General features: G+C 37.9%; 1 protein-coding gene across 1 annotated transcript in view; it reads left to right on the top strand.

Annotated features, from left to right (window-relative positions):
- MEGF10 (multiple EGF like domains 10) overlaps positions 1 to 16836 on the top strand; it is an 87093-nt gene that overhangs the window by 58389 nt on the left and 11868 nt on the right. The window contains exons 14-18 of the mRNA XM_051773541.1: positions 7195 to 7341; positions 10578 to 10712; positions 10946 to 11074; positions 14120 to 14248; positions 15511 to 15639. Coding sequence (XP_051629501.1) covers positions 7195 to 7341; positions 10578 to 10712; positions 10946 to 11074; positions 14120 to 14248; positions 15511 to 15639 — 669 coding nt within the window. The remainder of the gene's footprint in view (positions 1 to 7194; positions 7342 to 10577; positions 10713 to 10945; positions 11075 to 14119; positions 14249 to 15510; positions 15640 to 16836) is intronic.

Genomic DNA, 16836 nt, shown 5'->3' with positions numbered 1-16836 from the left:
GATCCAGGTTGTTTTAAAAGGCCATGCCAGAAAAGTAGCCATGTTTTACAACAGGTGATAAAAATTACTTAGCCAGCGTGATTTAACTAACCCAGGAGTATTTTTACCTTTAGTGAAATCTTATTTCATCTTCATGTTTACAAAGGAAAAAGACTTCACTAGAAAGAGACTTCAAGCACAATTATTGATAAAAATTGAGTCTCCATCCCTGGATGATGTCATCAGAACACCATGCGTGACAGACTAGTTTTGACATGTTGATGATGTCTAGACATACTTTATAACATAAATGGCATATTTCGCTTTATACTCAGTGTCTGGAAAAATCCTCCTCCCACACTTCACGTGTCAGAGCAATACACACAAGGAGTCTGGTCTTTGTGTAGATACTTAGAATGAATAAAGAAAAGGAGAGAATGTTTTAGGAAGGGGTTCTCAAATAGCTGTACTGTAATGTTGCATTGCAGAAATAGCAGTAGATCGTAGGATTAATAAGGGAGGTTGTACATATATTTCTATGCATAATAGGTGGAGAAGCAGATGGAGGATGTGTGGAAAATACAGGAAGTTTCTAAAATGCAAAAATTATGTTAGAGTAGCTTAGATTTTTTCCTAAGCATCAGACATACTAATTTTGGATGGGTAGTATTCCCTACAAAAAAACCCAAACCAAACCAAGCAAACAAAAGAGAGGGAGAACCAGATTTTGGGTAGCTGTAATGCTTATCTAACCCAAATGAAGGATTTAGTCTTTTAAAAACCATTGGGAAGGTAGTATTTAAAAAATGAATACATTTGAAGAAGCTTAAAAATGTGAACTTGTATTTTTTTCTTTTTAAGCATGAATAAATCAATGAATCCAAGGCGAACTTTCCCAGATGTTTTGATGCCATCAAAATAATAAAACTTTCCAAAAAGACGTTTTAAATACAGTATTTTTCTCAGCTCTGTGAATGGAACAGTTGTCTACACTTTCCTCAGGGAATTTCATCAGAGGGAATAGTTTATATAACTTTGTAGAACTAAATGAAGGGAGGTTTTTCCCTTGCTGGATGACACAGTTGTCCCATAACACTGGGGAACAGGAGTTGTGGTGCATGAGGAGGGTGGATCACTGGCCTGGTGTTGTGAGGGCCTCCCTTGGGCTGTAAGGGAGCTCTGAGCTGCTGATGTGGGCACAGGGGCTTTACTTCAGGCTCCAGATACAGCTGCAACTCACCACTGGTACAATAAAAAGATATTACATGGTTTAGTTTTTTAAGTAGTTTTTTTTTTATTTATTTATTTTGAACATGCCCATTGATTTTCTTTTGCTTCTTAGGTTCTACTGAGGAACAAAAGTTAAGTTTTTGACTATTGCATTGATATCAGCTGTTAAAAACTCAATAACTAATTAAAATTGGCTTTAATTAGCTCTTTGTTTTTATTTAGGGTTTATAGTTTTAATGTAGGTTCTGTTGCCTAGGAGGATACTTAGGTTTTTCATCCTAAACAAAAATGACTTATTTTCTAGGGCTACTGTAATAAATCTTCTTCTCTCTGTAGTTTGCATTAAGTTTTCCCTGCACAGCAGCTTTAATTCTGCTTAGAAAAGCAAGAGTTAAGGGTGATTTCTTTTTCCTGGCAGTCTGACCATTCCATCACGTTCCAGGAGCCACATGACAGGATGGCACAAATGAGAAACATCCACCCACACAGAGGAGGATGTCTGACCCAAACGCTCTCATCCCTTGACATTTTCACTGTATGTTATAAATAACTTTTTTTTCATTTGGAGGGAGTGCAATAGTGAGACAGTGGAAAGGAGTAAGAACCATTAAAACAGAAAGCAGAAGAAACAGATAGAAAATATAATCCCTCAATATATAATGATAATTTTCCTAATAATTTATACAAAAATTTGAAGTTAAAGTCCACTAAAAAGCTACATCTACCACTTCTCTCAAGGAGAAAGCAAACCAACAGGCACCATGGTAACTTAAGTTTCATTTCTTAATCTTACCTGTTCTGCAAGCAGCTCTCAAAACACATTTTTCCCAAATTGCCTGAAAGGTTTAAGAATTTGTATTCTTGCAAACTGACAGTTCACATTAAAGCACTAGTTAATTAAAATTAATTAAAGATAATTAAATTAATTAAAATGGCAAAAGGACTTTTTGTCTCCAGACTGTTTACTACTGCAATTACAATTACAATAATGTGGGTGTTACTGATGACACATCACTGTTGTGCTTTCTTGGGTGCAATTCTGCCACACCTTCCCACTTGAGAAGAAATGTCATGTCATAGTGGTACATTTGTTATTTTTAAAATCGATTTAAAGGTTATCTGATGCCAGGGATTGTGAAATACCATTAGTCTATTATCTGTACCAAAACAATAGCATTGGTTTATGGAAAAGACAGATGCAGTAATACCAGCCTACATTTTACCATTCATCCACATGCAGATGGGGTGTTGGTGACTTTTTCTGTGCTGGACACCTGCTGACGTTAGTCAGAGTGCCTATCACCAGATGTGCTGTTTCTGTGTCCTTCCATGTGCTTCTGACATTATTTCTAAGAGGCACATTTGTTGTGGGATTATAACAGGGAGGTCTCTGTCATCTGACACTGATGCAAATCACCAGGTCTGCTGAGAAGTGCAAGCTACAGCTCTCCCTTGCCCCTCAGCTTTCAAAGTGTTTGCACTTTTTCCCCTCCTAAAAAGAAGAAAAAAGGCATAAAAGAGTTCTATCATGGGTCTTCCTCACCTTTAGGCCAAAAAACACGGTGCTGCTGGAACGACATCCGTAGTGCTGGTACCCCAGTGCTGAGGTCCTCTTGCAAGAATGTGGTTTTTCCTCCACTTTGACTACCTGCCCCTGGCCTCCAGAAGCACAAGGTACCATTGGGATGGATGCTCAGTGTGCCACAAAATGAAATCATACGTGGGCACTGTGTCATGATAAATGGCATATTTACTTTCCAAACTTCAGGAGAGGAATTCTCCAATAAGAAGTTTGGCCCACCCTACATTTGGACTTCACTGTGTCTGCACCTCTGTTGTCTGTGTGTTGTGGTGGATCTTTATGTGGAAGAAATACTCTTTCAGAAAAAAGAACTTTAAATTGGTGATTAAGTATGTTTGTTTTCTAACTATGAAGTAGTTAAAAAAAAGGGCAAGTATTATTTCCTTGTATCTACCTAAAGATTTGTAGTTGAAAAGAAGAGCACCTCTGGAGTGGATAACAGCAAGAGTATGCCCTTCAGAAAGATACTAGGAATACCTCAAAAGTTATTCATCCACTAAAATTTGCAGATACTGATATTTGCCTTCAAACTCAGATGTTTTTGTTGACAATCTTTTGTAGCTGGCTTCCTACCAAAACTCGCAGGCAGAATCTCTCCGGCTGCCACAGTGAAGCAGCAGCTGACGACCAAACTTCTAGAAAAAATCCTTTCATTCGCTCCTTAATTTGGGACACTTTATTTATTCCTCTGGCTATTCTCAGCTAGGGAGTGAGATACCTCTCTTCTTCAAAGACAATTAGGGTACTTCTAAATAGTGCTTGTGATGTTTTTCACCAGTCCCTTTCCTTGGGCTACTCATCCATCATTTGACAGAGAAGTAGGGAAGTCCTTGAACAGAAGTGATCTAAGTGTTCATTCCTCTCAAATATGAGCTCTTTGGCCATAATTGAAAAGTGTCATTAGCTTTAATGACACCAAGAGTTCCCCAGCCTTTGAAGGCCTGTTCCTTTTCTTGTTTAGGCTGTTATATATCTAATTTCACCCTGACATATGGGAAATACACCAATATACAAACAGGCTTTAATTCTTCGGAGCTATACTGGAAAGTTCCACGTGTTGTGAAGATAAATTGTATGGCAAAAACATTTTCTTTATGAAAAAAAATTCTTTTTAAAGCTTGGATAACCTTTTATCAGACTAATAGAAACCTAACAAGCTGGAAAACAGCATTTAGTCCAATAATAAATTTGCCTGGGAAGATAGTAAGAAATAATTGGTAGATTTTTTTCCTCCTTCAGGTGATCAAACAAATTAGCTCTTTGTTGATCTGACTTGCAAGAATCATTGAGTCTCAACTTCAAAATACAGCATAGGGAGTATGGAAATACTCTGCTAGCATGGGCAGAAACACTCGTATCCCTAAAGAATTCTTTACTTCATTCATGCAACTACGAATGTTTGGGGAATGCTGATTTAGATGTGAGGCCCCCAGCATAAAGCACTGGGCATTAAATGCACGAGCGTTTCTTTAGAGCAGCTTAGCTGAAGTTTATCATGACCATTCAGCCATTGCCTAGCAACTTGTGAAGGCCATCAAAGAGCTCTTTGTCCATAGCTCTGGCAAAAACATTTTCTCGCAGTTATCCTTATCAGTATCAAAACCAACATGAAAACTTAATGAAAAACAATTTTATCACATAAAAGATTAATACTTGCTTGAAATTGTGGCAATCATAAGCCAGTTGATACCATGTTGTAAAAGATGTGTTTACTGTTGCTTTGTAAGTTCCAGTAAAAATGCTTCTTTTTCCTCAATAATTTCCAGCTTTTCTATAAAAGCATAGATTTCTTTGCTGAAATTTCGTATAAAGCATCACTCTGGAAATTAATTTTTTTAAAGTTTTTTTTATCCTTTTAATATTTCTAACCTGTTCTTTCTCAAAAATGGACATACTTGATTTTTACAGCTATTAAGATGTGAAACTCAATTTCTTATTTTTAAGTGCCTTGTGAACTTCATAACAGTGAGATTTAAAACTATTTTTATAAGTAGATATGCAGTAAATCATTGAATGATCTCTGCTTTGCTGCACTCATTCTTGACACTCACAGGAGGGCAACCGATTTTGCTTCTGATCAATAATGAATATAATACAATTCTTACAGTGAAACAGCAGTAATCAGCATACTTTCAGTATCTTATATTGTCATAATTATTATTCTGTGATATTTAATATACACTTTTTATTAGCTAAGTAGAAGGATATCATTCTTCACCTCATAAGAAGTGGAAATGGGAAAGAAAATGTAGTCTTTTTTTCAGTTTCTCTAATGGATAATTTTCCCTGGTGTGTACTGAAGGAGCTTTTTCCTTTTTTCATTTTCAGTAGTAGTTGCTGGCTCTTTCAAGTATCGTGGCTCTCTGCAGCATGGGACCCATTGTCTTTTCTGTTCCAGTGTGCCCACTATCACCCTTTGACACCACACTGTCATAAAGCATCCTCTGTGCACAGATCAAGGCAGCCTAATTGAGCCTGGTATTATTGTATGTCACTGGTCTACATAATCTCAGATAATGCAGTGTGGTAACTCTTGGCAACCACTGGCTTGTTAATAGTGACCATTATATACTGAACAGCAGTGAAACCCCTTAAGACTGTGAAAAATGTCTTTTCTTTAGCAGGGTTCACTGAGTGAAGCTGTGTATGATATGATACATAACACTCACGTGGACAGAGTGCCAGGCTCAGTTGTGAAATGCTCTGCATGTGTCTGCTTATGCTTTCACAGACTTGGAGACCCGAATTCTCAAATTTGGGAACCCCAAGCAAAGCAATTTTATGCAGCTGAAAGAAGTGGTTCTTGTTTCAAAAAAAAAAAAAAAAAAAAAAAGCTGTGATGTCATTCTGCTCATGTGCACCAGCATCTCTCAAAATCCAAAATCAAGCCACTCTCTTATGTCCATTTATCCACAAATGGGAAGTTAATGAAAAAGTTGACCCAGACTACTGAGAAGCAAGTCCACACTGCCTCTCAAATGTAGATGGAGACAGGAGAATGCCTGTGCATGGAAAAATGAAAGAGGAGTGATACAAGCAGTCTTTCATTTTTTGACAATAGATTTGTTTTAGGTCAGTAGTAACTCATTGCACAGTCAGGGCTTTTAGGTGGCCTATGTACTGACTGCTGCTGGTCAATGTCTGGATTTTAAAAGTCAAATGTTTTCTCTCTTGCTGGCATTAGTGAGCCACATATTTGATTCTTCATTCTGTCCATTGTCTTGCAGAGAAACAGTTCTAGAATCTGGAGTTCCACCCTTCCTCTAATTAGAGGTTACATACAACTTTGCAAGGCAGATGCTGGGGGTGTTAAGGAATCACCTCTGAGTCTGATCTATCAGTAAACCATGTAATTATTTTTCAGGATCGTTACAAATGAGATTTTGTAGGTTTTGCTGTTCAAAGATTTTTTTTCTTGTCACATGTAAACTGGTTTGGGGTTTTTTTAGGACTTGGGAAGGCATTGAACCTGTGGCATATTTTGCTGGAAATACTTACAAAGCAAGACATCGTTGTGGTTGGACTCAGTCCACTTTTCCTTTAGCTGAGGGTTCATTCAGTAGAGGCATTACAGTAATACTTAATTGTTAATGAAAAGTGCTGTAGACACAATACAGTCTGAGTTCCACAGTGGTGCTTGCTGGCATTTAACATGCAGAGTGCTTTTTAAAAAGCCGGAAAATTATATTTAATGTTGCTGCATTGCAAAAAAAGCCACAAATGAAAAACCAAACAATACAAAAAAAATCTAACAGTAAAGGGACCATAATTGGGTGATTATAATGAGTGGTTTGTATTATGATTTAAATGTAGGGATTCCGGTTGTGGCCATTTTACAATCAATTTTATATCAAAAGCAGCTAAACAAAGCACTGACTGAGTAGCATCTGTAACACTGTTGCAGCTAAGCATTTTGGAATGCTCATGTGGTGTGTTTGGAAACCCTTTGTGTGCGCTACATTTTTCCATGCGGTATGAAGCTGAGCAGTAATCAGCTCACCACTAATTAGAAATCATTCAGTGTCCTGTACACCATTATTATACAAAATTATGTCAGACCCAAAGAATTCTTATGCTCAGAAGGAAGAGTTTCTATATACCTTTTGTCATGCGTTTCCCAAAGATAAAATTTGAAAATAAGGTTTTGCTGTTTTGAAACGGCCATTATGGAGGAATCAAAAGCCATTATGTACATCTCATAAAAACTAGAATATGAAATTCACTGTTCTGGGGGAAGACAGGAACAGGGATGCACATTTACTGTGTTCTATTTTCCTGATGTTAGTGGTATTTTCAAAAACAGGTTATGTGAGCTGTGTTTTGAAAATCAGTCCACTGAGGACCACAGGTTTAACCTTACTATGCATGAGAGTTCTTCACAAATGTTTTATTTATGTTTTCAGGCATTCACTGTGACAGTGTGTGTGCTGAGGGACAGTGGGGTCCAAATTGCTCCCTGCCTTGTTACTGCAAAAATGGAGCATCTTGCTCTCCAGATGATGGAATCTGTGAGTGTGCACCAGGATACAGAGGCACCACTTGTCAGAGAAGTAAGAACAACATGAATGTTTTAAAATCTCTGTTTCTCCTTCTCTTACTTGGAATACATATCATATAACACAACAATGCTTTGTTAATTGTAGTATGAAGTACTATGAAATGCTCCCTGATGGGGCATTTTCTCAAAATATATGAATATGCAGAAAAAAAGTGTTATCTTAAATGAACAAAGCAGTAGTGCTCTTCTTGTTATGGTACAACTTTACTTTTATTCACTATCTGTGCTGTGGCATTGTTATGAATATGACTTTCTAAGAAATTTAGTAGGGGACTGCATTCTAAGGGTAAACATTCCCAAATGTACTGTAATGTGTATTTTGTTAGGTAAATAAAACATACATGAGTTTCAGAAACTTAAAAACCTCTCCATTGAGTTTGGTAGGAATTATTGGCTTAGTTATTGCTTTTTTTTTTAAACACTTACTTTGTAAGAATCAGCAGTGGCATCAGGCCTCAGAGTGAGAACAGGATATCAAATGTACCCATGGTTCCTTTTGAAAAAATTAAAATTAAAATTACAAGAATAGAGATACAGATTAAACTAAGGAAAATCGTGCTAGAATCAAGGAGGTAAATAATAAGTCTACCCTCCCAACAAGATTTGTCACAGTTTTCCAGCAGTCCAGCTGCCTTTAGTTTGAATCATCGAAGCTGTGAGGGAAGGGTGTTCAGGGAAGAGAAATGTGTGTCTCCTGGAATTGGGGGTAGCCTCATTTTCAGAGTAGGTCTCCCAGAAACAGAGTCAAGAAGTAGGTGGAGAGAGGCCAAGCAGAGATGCTCCTGGGTCTTCCAAAAGAGGCTGAAAAGGCAGGAGACAACATGAAATGGTCACTGATATGTTAGAAGGAGAATCGGAGGAGGGTCAAGTCCTAACAGTCCAGGAATGGCAAAATCTCAAGCTGAAGGATGTGATTGCCTATGGCACTACTAAACCCCACATTAGGGTGGCATTAGTATTCCTTGAGCACTTCTAACTATGCACAGTAATTATTCTCACTATCTAATCTCTAAAGGCCCTGCAGTTAATCAGTTAATCCAAAAGCAGACTCAGTGTAACACTACATGTAAAAATGTTCCCTTGTGTTTTGGAACTGTGATTATGATCTGGACGAGAAGCTTCCAGTCTAGTGCCTCTCAGAGCCCCTCTCTGATGCACGGTCTGGAGGCTGGGAAGACAAAGGTCATACGAATAATTTGGATCCTAGTCAGAAAGTGCCTTTTCAGTAAACAGGAAGACCTTTTGGCATTGTTTCACTTGGAAAAGTTAACCTCTGTAGAGAGATCTGGCCATATAATTTGTATCGTGTATAATTAAAACACTGAAACTTGGATGAAGTTAAAATATTGAAAAGATTCCAAGTTCCTTTTGTCAGTGCTAATTGCAGCTGTGCAGGTATTTCTCTTGATGTATTACCTAATACTTTACATTTATCAGGAAATGAATGCCAAAAGGGATTAGAGCTACAAAGAAGGAGATTTTATGTAACAGCCCATTTTTCCCCCCTGTTTTTGTTTGGGGTGGGTTTTTTTTGGGGTTGGGTTTTTTGGTGGTTTATTGGTTGGTTGGTTAATTTTTTTGTTGTTTTGTTTTTTAAGAAACTCGTGCTTTTAGTATTAGAAATAACTGGTAGACTTTGTATTTCTGGTCTCAGGTTCTCTAAAAGTTAGGTGACTCTGTACCATGTAATGAGTACAGTGAATATCTGAAAGAAAGGTTGACTGGAAAACATTTGTATTTTTTACCAGTGAAGTAATGGGTAAGTTAGTTTCCATGTTAGGAAGCACATAAGAAGTCAAGATCTAAGATGACCTTACTCATCTAGAGAAAAACTATTCTCTGTTATTTTAAATTACTTGTCTTCAAATATGCTTTAAAACACATCCATGATTGGCCAAATATGTATAATAATAAAGTATATATACATTTCAAACATTATCCAATCACAGTGTGGCCTGACATGTAACAGAATGTTGACTAAGTCATTATTAACCAGAATTATTAACCTTGAGGAAAACGAGCAAATCTCCTTTTGTGATAGTAAATGTCATGGTTTGAGAGCTCCAAAAGATCTAATTCCCTAGTCCAAGCCCCCTCCAACATCTCAACTCAGTGAGAGATGGTTTCCAGACACTACACAAGATTCAAAATGGAGGAAAGGGAATATATTACAATGACTGTACAAATAAATACTACAATACATTGTACACAACCTTAGCTATCTCTACCATGACATAAAAGTATTTACAATGGATCAAATCTCTTCTCCCCTCCAAATAAAAGTCCAGGAGGGAAGAAGGAAAAGATCTCTTTCCACTCTCAGAGCAGCAGTTTCTCTAGGGCAGCAGTCTCTCTGTTTCGCTCTTCCATGCAGCAGCTGTAGCTGGATCTCTGCCAGTACTCACGAGGGGGTATCCAAGCCCCTCAGCCACTCATCTTCAAGCGAGGGTCTTCTTCCGTGGGCTGCATTTCCCAGGACAAGGGCACTATCACCACATCATATCACGAAGCTCAGGGGTCTTCGTGACGGTCTGTATCTTCAGGGGATTCAAGTTCCCCTACAGAGCTCTGTGCTCTGTCTCAAGCAGCGGGGGGACCAAGGTCACTCCCTCCGCATTCCTTCTGAGCTTTACAGCTCTTTTCTGCAGTGCTGCTGCAGTTTTAGGACTTCCATTCAGTAGGAGTCCATCCTTTCCACTTCGGAAAGGTCACAAAAGGAGTTTGGGGGTTTTTTGGTTTACTTCTTACCCCAAAAACTCTGCCTGTGGAGCTAGTCTGCTCTCTCTGCTGCTGGCTCTCTCTCTCGGCTCTCTTCAGACAACTCTGTGTCTTCTTTGGCTGGCTGCAAGCTGCCTCTGCCGCTTTCTTATCTCTTCTGGCTCTCTGCCACCGTTTCTTTGGTCCGTGCAGTTCTGCCGCTGCTGATGCTGCTCTGACTCTGCTCACTCATGGTGGAGAAAACTTCTTTAGCTTTCTAGCTACAGATACTTGGTCCAGTTTAACACTATTCTAAGTCTCTGTAGCCCCCCTGCTGGGGGCTGGGGCGGGGGGGGGCGGGCCCAGAGGCCCCAAGGGGCTCCAAGCCCTTTCCTCGTGGCCTCAGAGCACGGCCACCTCTCTCAACAACTTCAACAACTACCTTCTCTTCCATTCTGCTTGTGATATGTTTATATTTTGCAGAAGCGCTCATTGGGTAAAACCTCAAAACTTTGTTCTCTCTGGTTCCAGTTTGCTCCCCTGGGTTTTATGGACACCGCTGCAGCCAGACTTGCCCCCAGTGTGTGCATAGCAGTGGTCCCTGCCACCACATCACTGGCTTGTGTGACTGCCTGCCTGGATTTACAGGAGCCCTCTGTAATGAAGGTACAACATGTAATAAAGACATTTCATAAAGTGTGAAACCCACTGTACTCTTAATTCTATTACTTGTATAGTAAGTATGGATATTGTGCTTACCAGAATTTATAATGCCTTACTTTAATGTTATACTAAGTGATATTTCTTGATCCAAATATTAGTTGCTTTCTCTTGAAATAAAGAAAATAAAATCTTGTTCTGATTGCTAAGGAGTTTTAATTCTGACAATGTCTTCTCAGTATGTCCCAGTGGCAGATTTGGCAAGAACTGCATTGGAATATGCACCTGCACCAATAATGGAACTTGTAATCCTATTGACAGATCCTGCCAGTGTTACCCTGGCTGGATTGGTAGTGACTGCTCTCAGCGTAAGTATCAGTTTTTTCCCTTTAATTTTAGAACAAATAACCAGGGTCTGGCTAAAGTATCAACATTTTGGTGAAACAACACTGTCTAAGTCAGAAATTAGGACTTCACAGTAAATAATGAATATATGGCTAAACTTTTCTTCATTTTATCAACACTGTCATGGTGCACTATGATCCTTTCAATGAGTGGGCTGGAGTGCAGGATAGGAGGGATCAATTTTCAGCCTTCCACTGCCCAAAGGAGAGTTGTGGAGAAGCTGGATCAGGCTCATTTGCAGAAGTGCACAGTGAAGAGACAAGAGGCAATACTCACAGGTTGCAGCAAGGGTAACTTTTACTAGATAAAAGAATAAAAATCCTTACTGTGAGAGTTGTCAGACACAGCAACTGTCCAGAGATGCTCTGAAGTCTCCGGCCTGGAAGAGGCTGTGAAATTATCATAATTGAAGAACCTTTGAATAGGATGTTGGACTAGGAGACTATACAGGTCTCTTCAAACATGTCTGTGGATTGATAAATCTTTACATTAGAGAGTTCTTGGTCTGTTGTTTCTTTATATGTAATTATTTACTCTTTTCACAGTAGTGTTGTGAACATCTCAGGGTTTGTATCTTCAGGACAATCTTACAAATAAGACGTATTATTTTATAAATAAGAAGCACTGAAATACAGGGTGTTTTTTCTTACTCTCTTTTGCAAAGAGAGCTACTGGCAAGGCTGAAAACTAAGCTGAGATTTTCTCAGATGCAATTTAGTGCTCTGACTGCACTACCATCCTTGTTCTTACTAAACATCTGAACATTTCGTTAAGAAATTTACCACTCAGACTTTTTTTAAAGTGTTCATAACTTTGTGATGGATTTTTCTGTTTCTTCCTTTTTTAAATGTTTCAGAGATAGACATTTTTAGTGTCATTCTGCCTCACTGGATGAGTATTGTCTTAGTATGCTAAACTCAATAGAAACTTTGTTATTGACTTTAAAAAGGAGGAGGGAAAAGCCCTAATTTTATTACTTTTTAGAGTTATTTTATTAAATTAGTCATTCTCCATATGCCTTCCTGGGTGTATGCAAATTCCTAATTACAGGAAAGAATTGTTTTAAGCAAAATTCTCACAAGAAGTATATACAATCCCATAAGGTACTAAAAATCCATGCAGTCTGAAACATATGCATGCCAAAACTTCAGTCAACCCATTTTTGTAAGTAAAAGTAGCTGCACCATACTCTGATATGTTAAAGTTCAAAAGACATTGTGGTGGGGTTCCCAGGGAGGTGCATTTCCTAATAATAGGCCTCATTGGTTTATATCATTTAAGGTTTGACCGCCCAGGTTAACTGGCTCTGTACCAGTGCAATGTAACATCTGGTCAGTTTGGAAAAAAAAACCAAACACTTCCCTGGCTAAGTTCTGTGAACTGATTAGCATGCACAACTCAATATGATACCAAACTAAATCTTGGGCCTATTCCTGCGGAAGCCAGTTGGTACAAAGTACCAACTGTTTGTATGGTAAAATAAGTAGGTAGTTGGGAGAGTAGCAGAATAGGGGTATTTAGGAGGAGGAGGGACTTACTCACTGAATCAATAACAAGAAAATGGTGCCAGCAATATGAATGGAAGTGCTTCTTGAGGCTGTGCTCATGGACCATGACAGAGGAAGTTTATTTGCTTTGTGTAAAGGCCTTTAGTTAACATGGAAATTAATGATTCCATTAATTTCATTCAGAACTAGAGACCTTTTTCAAACTTTTAACCTTCTGGCTGTATGTGATTTACATTCCTTCTTAGTTGACCACTAATTTCAAACACAAAACTATAATTATAATAATTATGAGGCACAACTGAAGTGAAAACAGCAAAACCCAAACTTAATCCTTTTTTTCGATACGAGGTAATATGTTACTTAACAAAGTGAACTTCAGGCAAAGATGACACTTTGCAAAAATACAGCCCACACATACATGAATAATTATGCAAATATTTAAAGGATTCAGGAATTTTTATTGCTCCCAGACAGGTCTCTGGACAACCAATTCAGTACACAACAATAAGGAGTTATCAGCCTCTTTAAATTTAAACAGGAATAAAACTACAGCTTCCATGTCTGACCTCTTTCTTCTCTCCTATGAAATACTCACACTGTACTCCTTAAAACTATTTTTAAAGTACTAAAGTACTACTTAAAGAACTACTTTCTTAATGAAAAAAAACCCTCAAGATGTGAATCCTACTCAACAGAAAGGGTCTATTCTTAGAGTACCCTCTTCACTTTGTGGTATTCTAACATGAGGAAAATTATCTTTCTCTGTCTCTGAAAAGTAATTAGTATTTTGGAACCACTTCACTATTCTAATGGCAGCACACAGTATCACAGTCATTCATCATGACATTTTCAAAGCAGCCAGTAAATTCTGTCTCCTAATGTATAGACATGATTGTGAGCAAAGTAATCTCCACTTTATAGCTATTACTTGGTTTTTAGAAATATTATATTGATTATTGGACCCACGGAAGCAACTGAGTTAACTTGACTAAGGCACAGACCTGATTATATGCACCACATTTAAGCAATTATAGTGGAAACACAAGAAGCAAGCTTAGTTTGGGGTCTAAAGCTATAGGCTATATAGCTGTTTCAACCTCTGTTTACCTTCACTTTTGAGACTTAAAAACCATATCCTCTTGACTGTAAACAATTGAACTGTTTGCAGTTTAAAAAATAAATGGAAAAAGGAAACAATGTCTTTATGAGAAAGCTGGTGTGAATGTCCTGTGTACTCAGTATCAATTATGTATCACTGGGGTTTTCACATATTTATTATTTTTCAGCACTTTTTACCTGGAGTAAAATGATTTCCTAGTTTAAATAAATAAATAAGTCCGTGGCTATTTGGTCAGAATAGAGCAGCCCAAACCACACATCTGAAAGGAAAACAACAAACACCAAACAAAGCAGTGCTCATATGTGAATGGAAGCAGCTCTATTCATGGGTATCAACGGCTTTTTCATTTGAGATTAATTAATTGCTTTGGGTTGTTTTAGCTTGTCCACCTTCCCACTGGGGACCAAACTGCATCCACACATGCAACTGCCACAATGGGGCTTTCTGCAGCGCCTATGACGGGGAGTGCAAGTGTACCCCAGGGTGGACTGGTCTTTACTGTACACAGAGTAAGTGACTTTTGTATTCCATTCTCAGTCTACAAATCAGTGACAGAATTATCCTTCAGATTGAAGCCATGGGAACAGCTTCTGTCTCAGCTGTGGCTGTGATCTGCTGAGGCACAGCCCCTCTTGTCACTGCAGAGTGATCACACTGTACATCCAATATCTGCAATTGCAATTACAACAGCTGAAGCTCAGTACCTGTAATTCAAATACTAATACAGGAGTTATTTTATCTGGAACGTGGAAAGTTAACTTCACTAGACTGTAAAATTATAGTTTTGGGATGTTTTTCATTTAATAATACATTAATACTGATTTTTTTCCCCCCAAGAGCTTTTCATTAAAATAAAAAAGCCATGCATGACTGGGTGCAGGTATGTGGCACTCATTGTATGCTGGGTGAGAGTTCATACAAAGTTTGAGAAATAAACATTTGCTAGAAATAAATTTTGATAGAGCTGGCTTCTTTCTCATATTACACCTTCAATTTGGTTTACCTTCAGTTCAGGTAGTCACACCCCCACTGACTGTAATCTGGGCAGAACTCTTATCTTTGACCTCAAGAAAAATGTGACTGCTGACTGTGTTCTGCATTCAGTGTTTTAAATACATATTTTTCATAAATCAGAACTCTCCTTTTTCCAATGAATAATGTCAGAGTGTCAAGAAATAACAGATATATTGCAGGGCCATATGGATAAAGTTCTGGAAGACATTTACTATGCTGTTCTGCTGTGAGCTATCATGGTTATTTTGCATCCTGCTGGTGAATAATGATCTCTTTGCAGTGGTATGTCTTCTCCATACTGAAATGGTATCTTTGTGAGTAGCTCACATACAATATGCTGTTATTTTTATTTTTGTTGTGCTTCAGCATAAATTGTGAGGAAAAGATGTCCAAATATTCACTGACTGCTGAACAGACTCCGTGGTCTGGTTCACAAACTGCCCTCCTTCTCCTCACTCAAATACCTTCTCAAACCCATTTCTTCAAAGAGCTGTTCTTGCTGCCTTCTTCAGAACCTCTGTTGTCTGCACTATTTCCCAATTTCTGCTCAATTTCCCAAACCCATTTTTATGCAGATTTTGCCTAATGTGTATTTTAAACCACTTCAAATAAGATAGGGCTCGATCTCTTGTGTTTATAGAATGTTCCTGAAGCTACAGAAATGAGCTCTCAGTAACACACTAAACCAGAATATTCGCGTTTCATTTCTGGAGTGGCTGTTTCACCTCTTTTTCCCGTCCCTCTCCTTGTGCTGCAGGATGTCCCTTGGGGTTTTTCGGGAAGGACTGTGCATTGATCTGCCAGTGTCAGAATGGAGCCGACTGTGACCACATCAGCGGGCAGTGCACATGTCGCACGGGGTTCATGGGCAAGCACTGCGAGCAGAGTGAGTGTTCTGGCCACAGTGGGAATTCTGACAGGGGAAGAGCTTCAGGAGCTGGACCGAGGCTTTTTCCTAAGAGAGAAAAGCCCACAAAACTAGTTATTAAGACTGATGATTGCAATGGCTGTTTCTTTCAATTTGTAGCTCCGTGTAAGAGGCATTTGCACTATGTTTTAGTTGCTTTGGACTTAAAGCTAAAAAAACATCCAACAACTCTTGTCATGTAAAAGCAATATATGAATCCAAGTAATTGTGATTAGCATAAACCACAATGAAAAGTAATAGTTAGAAAACTAATAGTTAGAAAACTAAAGACAAGAAGTGGTGGGGATACAATTAATCAGTGCAATGTGGTTTTGCAACACATTTGGATTATAAAAGCATTGTAGATGCTATTTTGTTTTCATATGTGTGTGGTTGTTATACATGAAAATCAAGAATAACACCACTGACATCAATAGTGGTGCCACATTGTACAACATTAAAAGAAGAATCCGTCTCGTAAGCACAGAAGTGTTTGTCCAACTCTTGCTGACTTTATGGAGAGGTGCTCCCAAATTCATGCACTCTGATGATTTCTCTGTTTCACTTCAAAAGAGCAATAAAGTTCAGGGAAAGACTAACTTTTTAAGACAGTCACTTGATGTCAAAAAATAATTTTGAATACTTTGGCAAATCTAAGTCTATTATTACATTTTATAGATTTTATATTTTTCTTAGAATTTTATAATAATGATGTAACAATATTAAACTAAATGTTTTGGTATTTGTTCTAATTCAGATTTTAAAATGCCAAAATATTTTATGACATGATATTTTTTGCCCAGACATTTACTTCAGTAATTAAAATTTTGTTTAATTGAGTGTAATAAAGAGAAGGATAATCTATATAGACATGGAAGTTTCACTTGAGACAAGACTACAAAAACATTATCTGGCATTCATTGTGTTACTTTACTTTGTAAATTATTCTAAATTAGGAATGCCTAGAAGGTGAGTTATATTCCTTTAAAAAGACAAAAAGAAGAACAAGTTAATATAATTACAGAACTCCTGAGATATTTCAGAAAATTGAGTCTCAGAAGGTGAAGAACTACCATACTTGCTGAAACCATCAGAACTACTATAATGTAACACATTAGTGTTACACACAGTACCAGAGGTGGCAGCATAAAAGAAATAATTTTTATCAGTTTAGGA

This window comes from Manacus candei, unplaced genomic scaffold (assembly GCF_025592945.1).
Source record: "Manacus candei isolate 608988 ecotype Guabito, Panama unplaced genomic scaffold, ASM2559294v1 h1tg000171l, whole genome shotgun sequence".
Classification (NCBI taxonomy): domain Eukaryota; kingdom Metazoa; phylum Chordata; class Aves; order Passeriformes; family Pipridae; genus Manacus; species Manacus candei.
The sequence above is the reverse complement of the archived record's forward strand: the minus strand, read 5'-3'. Positions and strand labels throughout refer to the sequence as shown.